The 12,681-nt window shown below is 45.8% G+C and overlaps 1 protein-coding gene across 1 annotated transcript in view; it reads right to left on the bottom strand.

Annotated features, from left to right (window-relative positions):
- Positions 1-770: 770 nt before the first annotated feature.
- The window catches only part of SEC24A (SEC24 homolog A, COPII coat complex component), a 1,330,430-nt gene continuing 1,318,519 nt past the window's right edge, over positions 771-12,681 (bottom strand). The window contains exons 22-23 of the mRNA XM_069652570.1: positions 2,443-2,546; positions 771-1,247 (exon numbers count right to left, since the gene is read on the bottom strand). Coding sequence (XP_069508671.1) covers positions 1,133-1,247; positions 2,443-2,546 — 219 coding nt within the window. The 3' untranslated portion in view covers positions 771-1,132. The remainder of the gene's footprint in view (positions 1,248-2,442; positions 2,547-12,681) is intronic.

Below are 12,681 nucleotides of genomic sequence, written 5' to 3'. Positions count from 1 at the left end.
ATTCTGCTGAAGTTCCACTGCTACCTTTCATATACAAAGATGACAGTTTTGTGTCCATCAAAAGCACCTCTACCGAAACTTGTACTGAACTTTACAGCCCCTTTATCGCTTAACAGCACAACTCCACAAACTGAATGCATATTTTCTATTGCAATCGTGATGCATACCAAAACTGGATCATCAAGTGGGAATCCTCACTAGAGTTTGTTGCATTCTCCCACTTTAATAGAAGGCTTGCCTACCTCAATTATGATCATTTGTGGCCAGGTACAAGAAAAGGTTCACACTACACTTTTGCAGCACAAGCAAACTGCTACAATTGTCCCACAATCAATCTGCGTAGGGAAAGAAATGTATATCAACGACATTTAGAATGCCTTGGGATGGGAACAGAGGATTGGTAAATAGATTTTGAAGATTCAAACAAATTATTGGTCTCATTAAGCTAGGCCTTAAAAAACACTTCGCTTCTATTTACATGATAACCCACGTTTTTATTATTTTAAGAAACACTTATTTATAGGTGTAAAATGGGTTATTAAATATGAATGTGAGGGATGCACTTGTGAGTACATCCTAATAGCCATTTCTGATTTCTTATGCTTGCCAGTCAGTTTTATTTCTGTGACCGAAGAATTCAATTCGTAATATGTGGGCTTCAAATACAGAAAAGCTAATTTCTCTGCAACATTTGCACCCTACCTACATTTGGAAACTTTCAGCTAGCAGCAAGATATTACAAAAAAAGACAGAAAATAAAAAAAGAAAAATTTACATTTTGAACAACAAAGATTGATCTTTATTTTACAAAATGTATTTCACCTCTACAATAGACATTTTTCTGTGATTCATACAGCAACTTTATCAAAATATATTTTGCAGCAGATAAAGGTAACCATCTTGTTCCATTACGCCTTGATTTAAAAAGTAACTATACTGTGCAGTCACTCATTTCAGTCCCGCAGCGGTCCTTTATTTGCTTTGATTTGTTGAAATCACAGTGAAAAATATTGTATTAACAGCACGAGGCCCACAAAGCTAACAATACAAAAGGAAGATTTTACAGCCCAATAGTTTGTCTGCACTGCAGTCACTTCCAGTCCGATGAAGGGATCTGCATCCCCTCAGTGTTTTACTTATTCACTTGCTGCTGGATGTGAAGCAAAAACTCGTAGTAAGATAAGGCTGATTCCGTTCGGTCTTCTATCATGTTCTGAAGGAAGCTTGGCTTTAGTGAACTCTCGTCCCTTAGAATAAATAAAAACATTCAATTAAAAGATATATTTTTTTAAACTATGATTTTGTCTGTTCTTGTCCACCCATTGTGTAGTAAAAGTCAACCATGTTTTTCCAGACCACTTCAATATAGTGAAAACGTGTAAAATTGTTGGCCATTGTGGACACCTGGCTAAATTCTACTTGACAAGCTCTGCAGCCCTAATCAATATTAAACTGTTTTGTACACAGATGTTTTGTTTCTACAGTCAACTTTGATAAATCAAATGGCTTTTATTAAGCAGACGAACAGCATTTAAAGAAAGTGGAATGCTCCATTATCTAACCATTCAAAGAATGCAACCCAGTGTAAATGGAGGAAGACATATCATCCCACTGCGCCATCACATCAATCGAATACAAGTTGCAATAAACTTGTGAATGTCGGTAACTGCTCGCAAAAGAAAAGATGCTGTGAAAGTTGTGCAACTAAAAGGAAACTGGATCACACCAATTAAACTTTTGAAAAACACCTGGTATGATCACTGGCAATCTAGTGACATATTGAGTGTTTTTTCTGCAACTCTCAGCACTAAGACGACACTAAGCAAATCTCACTGCAAGCTTTAAAAGAAAAACCAGTACACAATCTATTTTCCACTTACAGTGGATTGGCTTTTTACCACTGCAATCACTTGTCATTAAGTTTCCCTATTCCAGTGCAAATTAAAACATACTTCAACATATTTGCTGCCACAAAAGACATACGTTAAGTTGGTGATCTCAAAGGTTATGTTAATATGCTTTTATACTGCGCCAAGACACCGCCAAAGTCGTTTTAGAGCAACAAGACTGGTCTATGCAGCTGCATAGTATGCCAGTGCCAGGAATATCCATACAATCTGCTGGAGGAAAGAAAACAAGTGCACGGAAGATAGGGTGGGAAAGAGGGAACACGATGCTACAAACATAGGAGGGAGGGATGCAATGGAGGAAGATTGTTTTGTGGTAGCGTGGGTGTGGGTCAGCCGTTAGGTGGACCATACATAGCTGTGTAAAAGGTGGGAGGCGCATATGTGCTAACGTGATGTGATGGATTGAGACCATGTATAACTTGATAGTGTAATGTCTGCTGAAAATGTTGTGGTCCTAGACAACTTTTAATGCTAGCACTTGTCCAAGGGAGTCTACTGAATACACCAGCGTATAAAATATGAATTAACTCACCTTATTATGTGCAATGTTGGAAAGAAAGGCCTTTGTTCTCTGAGCCACGTGATGAAAGATATTGTTCTGGCCGATTCGGCTGTATCAAGTTCTGGAAGCTGAGTCTGGACAAAAAATTGCAATGTACATTCAAATAAGTTATATGTACTCAGTGCAGAGTACCTGATGCCAAAAAGGACATACACCACTTTCTACTTAATTTGGCTAGTTCTATGCGATAAAACTCAGTGTTAACTATATGCGTTAAGAGTACACAAATACACATTGCTGTAGCTTCCTTTACAAAAAGGGGCCCAACACCATGCTCACCGAATTTCAAAATGGACTTGTACAAAAAGAAACAAGTATTGATTTATGTAAATAACCACACACATTCTATCTTCCTTAGCTTTCACCTGGAATGATATTCTACAGCCACATGGAGATATGGATTGCTGTTGCGCTGCCTGCCGGTAACATGTATTAGGGGGATTGAAGGGTCGCAAACTAGTACCGCCACTCACACAGAGCATTTCCAACCAATCAATCAAGAGGCAGCAGCAAATCAGACCATAGCAAAGCGTGACTAAGCCTAGCATCAAACTAATCAGCCGAGAAGGTAAATGGCACATTATGTTAATCCATTAGGAGCTTAACGCCAGGTTATTGGCATAAATCAAGCCAAAGGGCATCTCAGTCACAGAGTACACCCCACTTAACCGAGGATAGAAAAAAAAACGCTCTTTCACAAATAGCACCACATTAACTAAAGAATGAGTTACTTACATTTGATAAAGTTTTCTTCCGATCTATACTCCTTGAAGATTCATAATCATTTCAAATAGCCGCAGGCACAAGATCAGGAAAATTTGACAATCTGAAAGCGAGCCTCTTGCAGGGATATACTTGACCCGTCATGGTAGCTGCTCTGCATATCATTTGTTAATAATACTAGTCTGTTTTCTCATTGTGATAAAGATTGTACTGTAAACTCCCAGACTTCTGATACACACAATTACCAGTGTTAAGCAGGCTTGTCATATATCCATGACTAGGCTACCACTCAGCAACACAAAAGTGCCCGATGAAACTACGGCAAAGTGCACTCCGACATCCTGTGGACAATCACTGTTTGCCAAATGATATGGAAATTATTGCTTTTTGCAATTTCCCTCCATTGACCTTAATGGGGCCCAGCACATCTGCAATTGAACTGTACCTTTTTACCCTCACTCATTGACTTTATACTTTACTCATGTTGGGTACACTAAGTGGGATGCTACTGGGAAACGCTGTGTCCCTTTTACTGCGAGTACATTTTTTATACACGTTTTCATGTGTACTAAACAGGCGAGTGACAGTTACCATATGTTGTCTTTTCTGGTGCACTACCATCCACCAGTGTTTTTACCACGATAATGCCTTTTTGAGTACTATATACTGAAAAGGGCTGCTTACTGAAGTACAAGTCTTTTTCTAACTGTCATCTTGCGTTTTGGACATCTTCCTGACCTTTCAGATAAGAAAAAAGATTTTGTGGTGTTTGGCCATCGACTCCTGGTCAATGATACGAGTCTCTGAAATGGCCAAAACTGGGTCTTGGCCCCCAATCCACATTCTAGCCTGGAGAAGTCGGTTGTCAAGGACAGCTTCTGCCTGTTTAAATAGTGCAGATTCTTACCATTGGAGGACTAGGTCTGTTCTGAGCCTGGATGTTGGATACAAGCAGAGGGTCTGGAGCCATTCTGTCGCTCACTGGAAACCAGAGTTCAAACAAAGCAAGAAGGAATGGTGAGTACTACAGCTACAGACCAACGTAGCCAAAGCTAGCCACTGGACTATCTTCTAGCGATAAGTGGAGACCATCCCCATGTACCTTCCTCCCTTAGTTTGGCGGGCTTAATAATTCTGAAGTCCTGCACAATGTAATGATTCTGGACTTTGGAAGGGTCACTGGAATTCCCCAGTGCCTGGACCATTCTCAGGAGCGACATCACTGCTGCTTGAACATTACCTTCCCCAGAGGCTTCAGCAACTGTAGATTAATTCCTCGTGGGACCCTAACCTAGTCACCTACTTCTGCCACACTAGACTGTGAATAGGGGTCTGCTGTAACCTGTGTTCGACTGTCTTGTGGCCTGGAGCCAGCCTGGCTGTGCAGGAAAACCTGAGAAACTCACTGCACCCAAAGTATCTGAGGGGTCCTCCAACCCACTCAAAGTTGTCCATGGTCGTCAAACCAGCCCAACTGGGTGGTCACTGGAACAGACCATCTTGCAAGAGTCCAGAACTGCTGCTAGCCAGAGCAAAACTAGACACCAAAGACTACCACACTGCACGCATGCCCCCTCACCTCCTGCAACTGCACAAAGAGTTGGTAGCTGTCCATAACTGCCCCTGTTTTTTTGCCCATCAATTTGGAGTTTGAGACTGCACACCACTATTGAAGACCCCTTGTTCCCACAGGGTTTTAATCTAGATCCTGGGAGCAACAGGTTGCAGATCATTATGCTTCTATACCCGATAACACTACAAGCAAGACAGTGGTAGGTTTCACATCGGGAAAACCAAGACTAACTTCCCATAGCTCCCCGGAGGGCTACTAAACTGGTTGATGGCTCCCTCTCAGATATTACCAGTAATGCCTGTAGTACTATCAGTTAAATGGTAAGACTGTTAGGATACCTGTGAGTGTTCAGAGGCAAGGCCCATGGAAAGTGCTGCTAAGTAATTACATCAAAGCCCTAGGTCTAATAGCTGATACTACAGACCTGCCCCTCAACTAATGGATCTCAAGCAAGAAAGGCTAATGCCCTACCCAAGCCTAAGGCACAGCCCAAGCCAAAGGTGAACCTACGAGGAAAAAATAAAACAAAGAATGGGAAGCAGACGTCTAACCCTAAGGCACCTACCTTCAGCCCCTGTTCTAGTTCCAGACTCTATACCCAAACTGGACGAGGAAGAGGTGGTTTTGCCTGCGGTTCCTAACCCGGAGGAGCACGTTGAACTGCATAGTTTACTTGCAGAAGGGGGTTCCCTTTAGGGTAGACCTCAACATTGATCGAAGAGAATGTTAATCTCTTGAAGCCCTAAGGAGACAGGCTTGCTCCCAGTGAGAGGATGAGCCCCTTGGGAAACAGGATTTAGAATAAGGGCCCCTAAACAGTGAGCCCATAGTCTACGGTTGAAGACCATAGGAGGTAGTTGGTCCCCCAGTCTGTCAGGAACTTCCTAATGCAGTTGGTCCATGAGGTCCCCCCCTTACAAGTCATCTTCAGAAAAAGAGGTTCAAGGAGAGGTTATCCTATTTATACGGGCCCAAGATGGGTGTGCAGAAAGAAAGCCACTGTAGAAGCTGTCCCACCTGTTAAGATGGATTTCTAAAATTAGGCCTGGCAGACAGATTGTAGGAGGCCACTATAGTTATGAACAGGGAGCTCAGAGTTTAGCCAAAACCTGATCAAAGTAGAGTGGAGAGCAGTTAAGGCTTAGTCTCGGGACCCTCACTGAGTCTACACAGAATAATATAAAATAATTCAGTTTAGGCAGTTAGTTATAAAAATATTGTTTTTTATTTAGGTCTTTAGAACACACTGAAAAATGAAATGAGCAAGTGGGATAATCACACACCATTCTATAATACAAATATATACAAACAGTAAGTTCATGCACCATACATAACAATTAAAAATGTAAAACAAGTAATGCAGATGCAGTTCAAATGATGACAACCAGTCATAAATTCAATTTCTATACTTTAGAAGTCCAACCCTAAGATGTATGGGCCTGTTTGGGAGAATTCCCATTCTATGGCTAATTTCCTTCACTTAGTGAGTCCCCCAGCAGCTTTGCTGGATTTCTGGAGTTTATTTTTTCCACTTGGTAAGAGTGTGCCTCTTTTTCCCCACTCTTACCTGTGTTTTGTCATGTGCATTTCTACTTGTTGTGGGATCTTGGGCTCTGGAGCACACCACTCCATGAGCCCAACTTGTGTGTGTTACACAGCACCGTTCAGTGCGGTAACACATGGTTGTCTCTAAGACTTCCCAATGATTCCTTTTTCTGGGGCGGACTACTGCCCCCCAGAAACAGGTAAAATTGCCATTAACTTTACATAGTCAAATAACCACAGATCCAGTACACCTCATCTTACATGGAGTATTAGAAAGGGTTTATCCTTAGCCCTTTTTATCTGTCCCTCCTGGAGCATTGGTTTGCTCTTTTAACATTTAGACTTGGCTGGTGGCAGTGGTATCTACCCTAACTTTTCTACCGCGACTATACTATATAAACGTGGCATTGTTTTAGGCTATTATATTAGCCTCGAACATAAACACGCTTGACCAAATACTCTTTCTTTTGGCTCCGGTCGGGTTTATTCGCCATTTCTTGTTGTTAAAGTCCTTCTTGTGTTTTACTTTGCCCAGCAAACCAGGTTTGCCTTCTTTGTACACCGTCTTTTGGCAGGCTTCTGCCAAGAAGCCATCCTCTGGGTGCCTAGGTGTCTAGGTGGGCTAAATGTGAGGGGGGGTGTAGTCACCCCCTGCACAGGGTATCCTAGGATACCCAAGTCGCACTTTGCCATGATTGGTTGAGGTGGTTGTCCGGGCTGCACAACCCCCCTGCTGCGTGATTGACAGCCAGGCTGTGTGAATGGGGGATTTTCGCATAAAAGGCAGGACTCTTGGGCTGGAAGTCAGAGTCGCCACTGGAACTACAAGGAACCGAAGAGAAGCGGAGAAGACGGCTGCTGCAACTACCCTGTCCCGGTGAAGCCCTGCTGCAGTCCTGAGCTATCTACCCTTCGTCAACCAGAGTAGATCCAGTCCGGAGTCTTCTTCCCTTGAGCCCGGTGGGGTCAACCAGCTCATCTTCCACAGCCAGAGGATCCTCTTTATGGTCGAAATCGCTGCACACTGCTGTAGTGGTCCGGATAGCCATCTGAAGAGCCTCTCCTGTTTTCAAGGAGCGCACCTTTTATTCGCCGTCGCTGCTGCTGGCCTCATCCCCGAGTAGTGCAGATCCCTCCAGACATCGTCCTTCTCGTCTCCACGACCGAAGCTCCAGGAACCGTGGGTCTGCAGGAAACTACCAGGAACAACTGCCGTGGCACCAGCTTCTTCCTTGAATAAGGTACTGTGTTCTGCTTCGAGGAACTAGGGTGAATCCCTTTTCTCCTCATCCAAGGCTTGCCCTCGTCTTCCCCCCTCCTTATAACTTTTGCTTCCTCTGTTGACAATATCCAAGTACTCCTGGCAACGTTGAATCTTGAACTGTCTGACTGTGTGATCCTCGACAACAGGAACCCGGTGCCACTTGACACTGGCTCCGGCCTATTGACTTTTGTATTTCTGTCAGCGAGTGTTCTCTGATTCTGTCTGCCTTGACAAAAGTATTGCCTATGATTTTTGCCCCCAACTCTCTCTGGTTAGCCTAGGTGCTAAGTGTGTTTTTGCCCCGGTAACATTTCTTACCGCGGATACGTGTTTCTTTAATACGACTGAGCTGTCAATTAAAGACTGAGCATATGTATTCCCAGTAACGTCTTGTTTCACATCACCGGTACTCCAAAACATAAAGGTACTTACCTTGAGTTATTCTGTGCCAAGAGAATTGGTTGTTTGTAGTGTATTTTACGTGTGGTTTTGAATTTACAGAAGTGTTGTGTTTTACAGATGGTTTAAAAATAAATGTACTTATTTTTTTTTACCTGAAACCTTGAGTCAGTGTTTGCTTGAGTCACAGCAATTGTGGTCCCTTTGTGTAATCTCTGCTACTGCTCATATACTCTTGAGGTAAGCCTGGCTGCTCCGCTACTGCTACCACTTTAACATAGTACAGGCTTGTACCAAAGGTGAACTTGTATTACCACTTGTAGTCTAAATTGTGTGTAGTGGTCCCTAAGGGCACTGCACAGGATTCTGCCCAACAGGGCCTAGTGCCCAAAAATCGCAGGTTCCAACACAAAGTTTCTCACAGTAATGTATGTATTCTCTCAAGAAATTCATTGGATTTGTGTTGGTGATTCAGAAAAGTTGCTAACTAGTTAAAAGTTCTGCAACTATTGACCGGACCCAAGGCTAACCCAGGGGCAGGATACTTGACTGAAGTTCGACGACCAAAGGTAAGTAAGAGGGAGATATGAGACAAACAAGTTACTTACCAACTGGTAACGTTCTTTCGACTGATGTGCCTCCAACATATTCCACATCTTTGACATGTAATGTCCACAGCTGTGCTACTTCGGAAATGTTTCGGAGAGGGCGTCCTGCGTCGATCACGTCGGGTCGATGTCCCTCTAAGGCCTCCGTCGAGGACGTCACCGGATGTTATAAGTAGGACGCACGGCACCCGTAGCCTCAGTTTATGTTATTTTCTCCATAACGTGTGACATGCTCATACACAATGCCTGCTTCACTGCACATAGCCTTGAGGGAACGCAAGCTGCAATAGCATAGGAAATTCTCCAGAGGGGCAGGCTGGGAGGGCGATGTGGAATACCTTTGCGGGAACATCCAGTTGAAAGAACGTTACCAGTTGGTAAGTAACTTGTTCTTCGAATGGATTGTGTCCTCCACCGTATTCCACGTCTCTGACTCCCAAAGCAGTATCAGAAAATGGAGGAGGGAGAAGAATTTAGAATACCCAATCAGATGGAAGAATACAGAACCGCTTTAACCAAGGTCATATCTTGACCATGGAGCGTATCCAGGGAGTAATATTTGACCAAAGGTGTGGATAGAAGCCCATGTCGCTGCGTTGCAAATATTCCTAATAGGAACTCCCCGCTGCAGGGCTGTGAAGTAGCCACACCCCTAGTGGAGTGAGCTTGCAACCCTTCAGGAGGGCTCTTGCCCGCAAATCTGTAACATTCAGTAATGGTGAGGATAATCCACCTGGACAAGGTCTGTTTGTTAACAGCCTGGCCCAATCGGTGACCAGCACACCCCACAAAGAGTTGATCGCCCACTCTGACCCTGGACATCCTAGAAATATAAAAGCTCGGAGCTCTCCTAGGGTCCAACCTATGGAGCCGCGTCTCTTCCTTACCAGGATGAGGAGGAGGAGGATAGAAAGCAGGAAGTACCACTTTCTGGCTTAAATGAAATTCAGACACTACCTTAGGTAGAAAGGATGGACGTACCCTCAGTACAACCCTATCCTTGTGGAACACAGTAAAGGGTGGCTTAGATGAAAGTGCCTGCAATTCACTTACTCTGCGAGCGGATGTAACTGCAACCAAGAAGAACGTCTTGAAAGACAACAGTCTCAAAGGACAAGAGTGCAAAGGTTCAAATGGAGCACCCACCAGAAATTTCAAGACCAAATTCAAATCCCAAACCGGCACCTGAAATTGTGACGGAGGGAACACATTAATGAGCCCTTTTAGGAATTGGGAAATCAAAGAAATCTTAAAATAAGAACATTCTTCAGACAAGCGCTTGAAGATAGACAGCGCAGCAAGGTAAACTTTAATGGTATCTACTTGAAGGCCCCTGTGGGGGATCTACACCATGTCCTCTGCACCAGTTGCAAAACGTACGGCAACGGTACAGGGATTTGGTTGCCGACCGCCTGGCCGAAAACAACACCTCCATCACGTCATCAGGGAGGTCCCAATCCTTGTATCTCAACCTTTCAGATACCAAGCATGAAGATTGAGAGTCTTGACCTCTGAATGGAGAACCCCGACACCCCAACCCATCGCACGAGAGAGAGAGAAGATCCTCTCGGTAGGGAAGACGGCGTGGAGGGCAGATGGACATTTCTAGAAGGTCCGGGTACCACGCTCTTCTGGCCCAATCCGGAGAAATGAGGATCATGTGGGATCCGAAACCTCCGCAACCTCCTTAACACCTGTGGAATGATGGGGACCGGAGGAAACGCATACAGAAGTGGGAATGACCACTCCACGATGAATGAGTCTCCCAAGGCTTCTCTCGGAGGAAATTCCCTTGAGCAGAATCTCTCGCACTTCTGGTTGGCAGTGGTCGCGAAGAGATCCACTTGTGGGGTTCACCAAAGGGTGAGATCTCCAGAAGGACTTCCTGAGCCAACTCCCACTCGTGAGAGACCATGCTCTGACTGCTCAGAGCGTCCGCCACCGCATTCTTCTCTCTGGCCAGATGTACTGCTGAGAGTTATATTCCTTGCTGGATTGCCCAGAAGCAGAGCTGCATCGCCTCTGTGCAACCGGAGTGACCCTACCACCACCCCCCTTTTTGCTGCGGTAATGCATTGCCACTGTGTTGTCCGTCATGATCAGGACACACTTCCCCCTGCACATACGGCAGAAAAGCCTTCAGGGCCAGCCTGATGGCCCTCAGCTCTAACAGGTTGATGTGGAGTTTGGACTCCAACTGAGACCAACGACCGCTGGCGGTCAGATCGTCGTCAGGAGCTCCCCATCCTGTGAGGGAAACGTCCGTCACTACTGTCACCTCTGGCCACGGTTGCCAAAACGGCTCCCCCTTCATCAGATTCCCATCGTTGGCCCACCACAGAAGATCCTGCGAGACCGAGAATGGAATCTGAACGGGGTCCGACATCTTGCCTGAGAATTGTGACCACTGCATCTTGAGGACCCATTGCAGGGATCTCATCCTCAGCCTGGCCTCTGGCACCAGAAAAATGCAGGATGCTACGAGGCCGAGCAACCTTAAGAATTCGAAAGCCGGAAGACGCTGGGCATGTTGAAATTAGTTCACCATCTGCACAATGTGATGAGCCCTCACCTTGGGAGGCGAGCACTTGCAAGGACGTGTCCAACACAGTCCCGATGTACTGGAGCTGTTGGGAAGGTGTCAGATGCCTCTTCTTGAAATTGAGGGAGAAGCCCAGCTTGCGGAGGGAGCGGCAGGTGGGACTGAGACGATACATCGCTTGCTTGGGAGAACGCGCACATATCGGCCAGTCATCCAGGTACGGGTAGACGTGAATCCTCCCCTTGCCTGAGTTACGCTGCAACTACCACCATTAGCTTGGTGAAGACTCTCTGGCGGAGGTCAATCCGAATGGCAGGACCCGAAATTAAAAGTGCGAGCTGCCAGCAGCAAACCTCAGGTACTTTGTGCTTTGGATGAATTGGCACAAGAAAGTAAGAATCCTGTAGGTCCAGAGACACCAACCAACCCTGAAGTCGAAGGGCCTGGAGGACCTGAGAAAGAGTGACCATCTTGAACTCTGTCTTACATGAGGAGTTTGTTCAACCAACGCAAGTCCAAGATGGGTCTCAATCGTCTTTCTTTGCAATAAATAAATATGGGGAATACCATCCCTTATTCCTCTCCGCTACAGGCACCAGTTCTACAGCGCCTTTCTCCAGCAGGGTCAAGATTTCCTGCACAAGGAGCGGATCCGGAAGCTTCAAAGAGACTGTCCCCGGTGGATTGTCGTGAGGCCGCTTTAGGAAGGGAAGGCAGTAGCCGTGGGCTATTGTATCCAGAACTCACGCATCCGAAGGAACAGCTCGCCATTCTTCGAGATGCTGAGACAGTCTGCCCCCAACCGGCGACCAATGGAACATGGACTCATAGTTGTCTCGGAGCAGCTGAGACAGTCTGCCCCCAACCGGCAAACAATGGAACATGGCCTCATAATTGTCTCGGAGCAGCTGCGGCAGCTGCCTGTAGGGCTTTGGCACCTCTATTTCCTCAATCACCACGGGTACTTTTACGTTGACCCCTTTGACTGGCGGCTCCTCGCATCCTACCAAAAGGAGTAGTAACGAAAGGAACCCCCCCCCTTCACTGTTGTCCCCTAGGACAAAAAGGCAGAGGTTGACGCACAGCTGCACTCAAAGATTTAGCAGCAGCTTTTGAGGTCTGCAACCTCTCAAGGCTCTGGTCAGCCTTGCTGCCAAACAAATGCGAGCCATCAAAGGGCATGTTCAGAAGACGGGTCTGTACATCCGGAGCAAAACCAGACTTCTGCAACCACGCAAACCTGAGTGTACCGGTGCTCGGAGCCATGGACCGGCTAACACTGTCGGCCGTGTCGAATCCCGACTGAAGGGATTCACACATGGCATCCTTGCCATCTTGCACAAGAGCAAGGAACCCATCCCTTTCTTCCCCCTCGGGAATATGCTCAGCCGCTAGAGAAAATCAATTCCACTGAGTGTGTGGAAACCTTGCTAAGGCACAAGTGGAGTTGGCCGACTTCTGCGCCATACTCCCTGCAGAAAACACCTTGCGTGCCCAACCATTGAAGCGTTTGTCATCCCTATCAGGAGGGATGGTAGGGTACGCCGCCTGCCTC

The sequence above is a fragment of the Ambystoma mexicanum genome, chromosome 3p (assembly GCF_040938575.1).
Source record: "Ambystoma mexicanum isolate Mex_15411 chromosome 3p, UKY_AmexF1_1, whole genome shotgun sequence".
Lineage (NCBI taxonomy): Eukaryota > Metazoa > Chordata > Amphibia > Caudata > Ambystomatidae > Ambystoma > Ambystoma mexicanum.
This window is presented reverse-complemented; position numbering and strand designations above follow the sequence as displayed.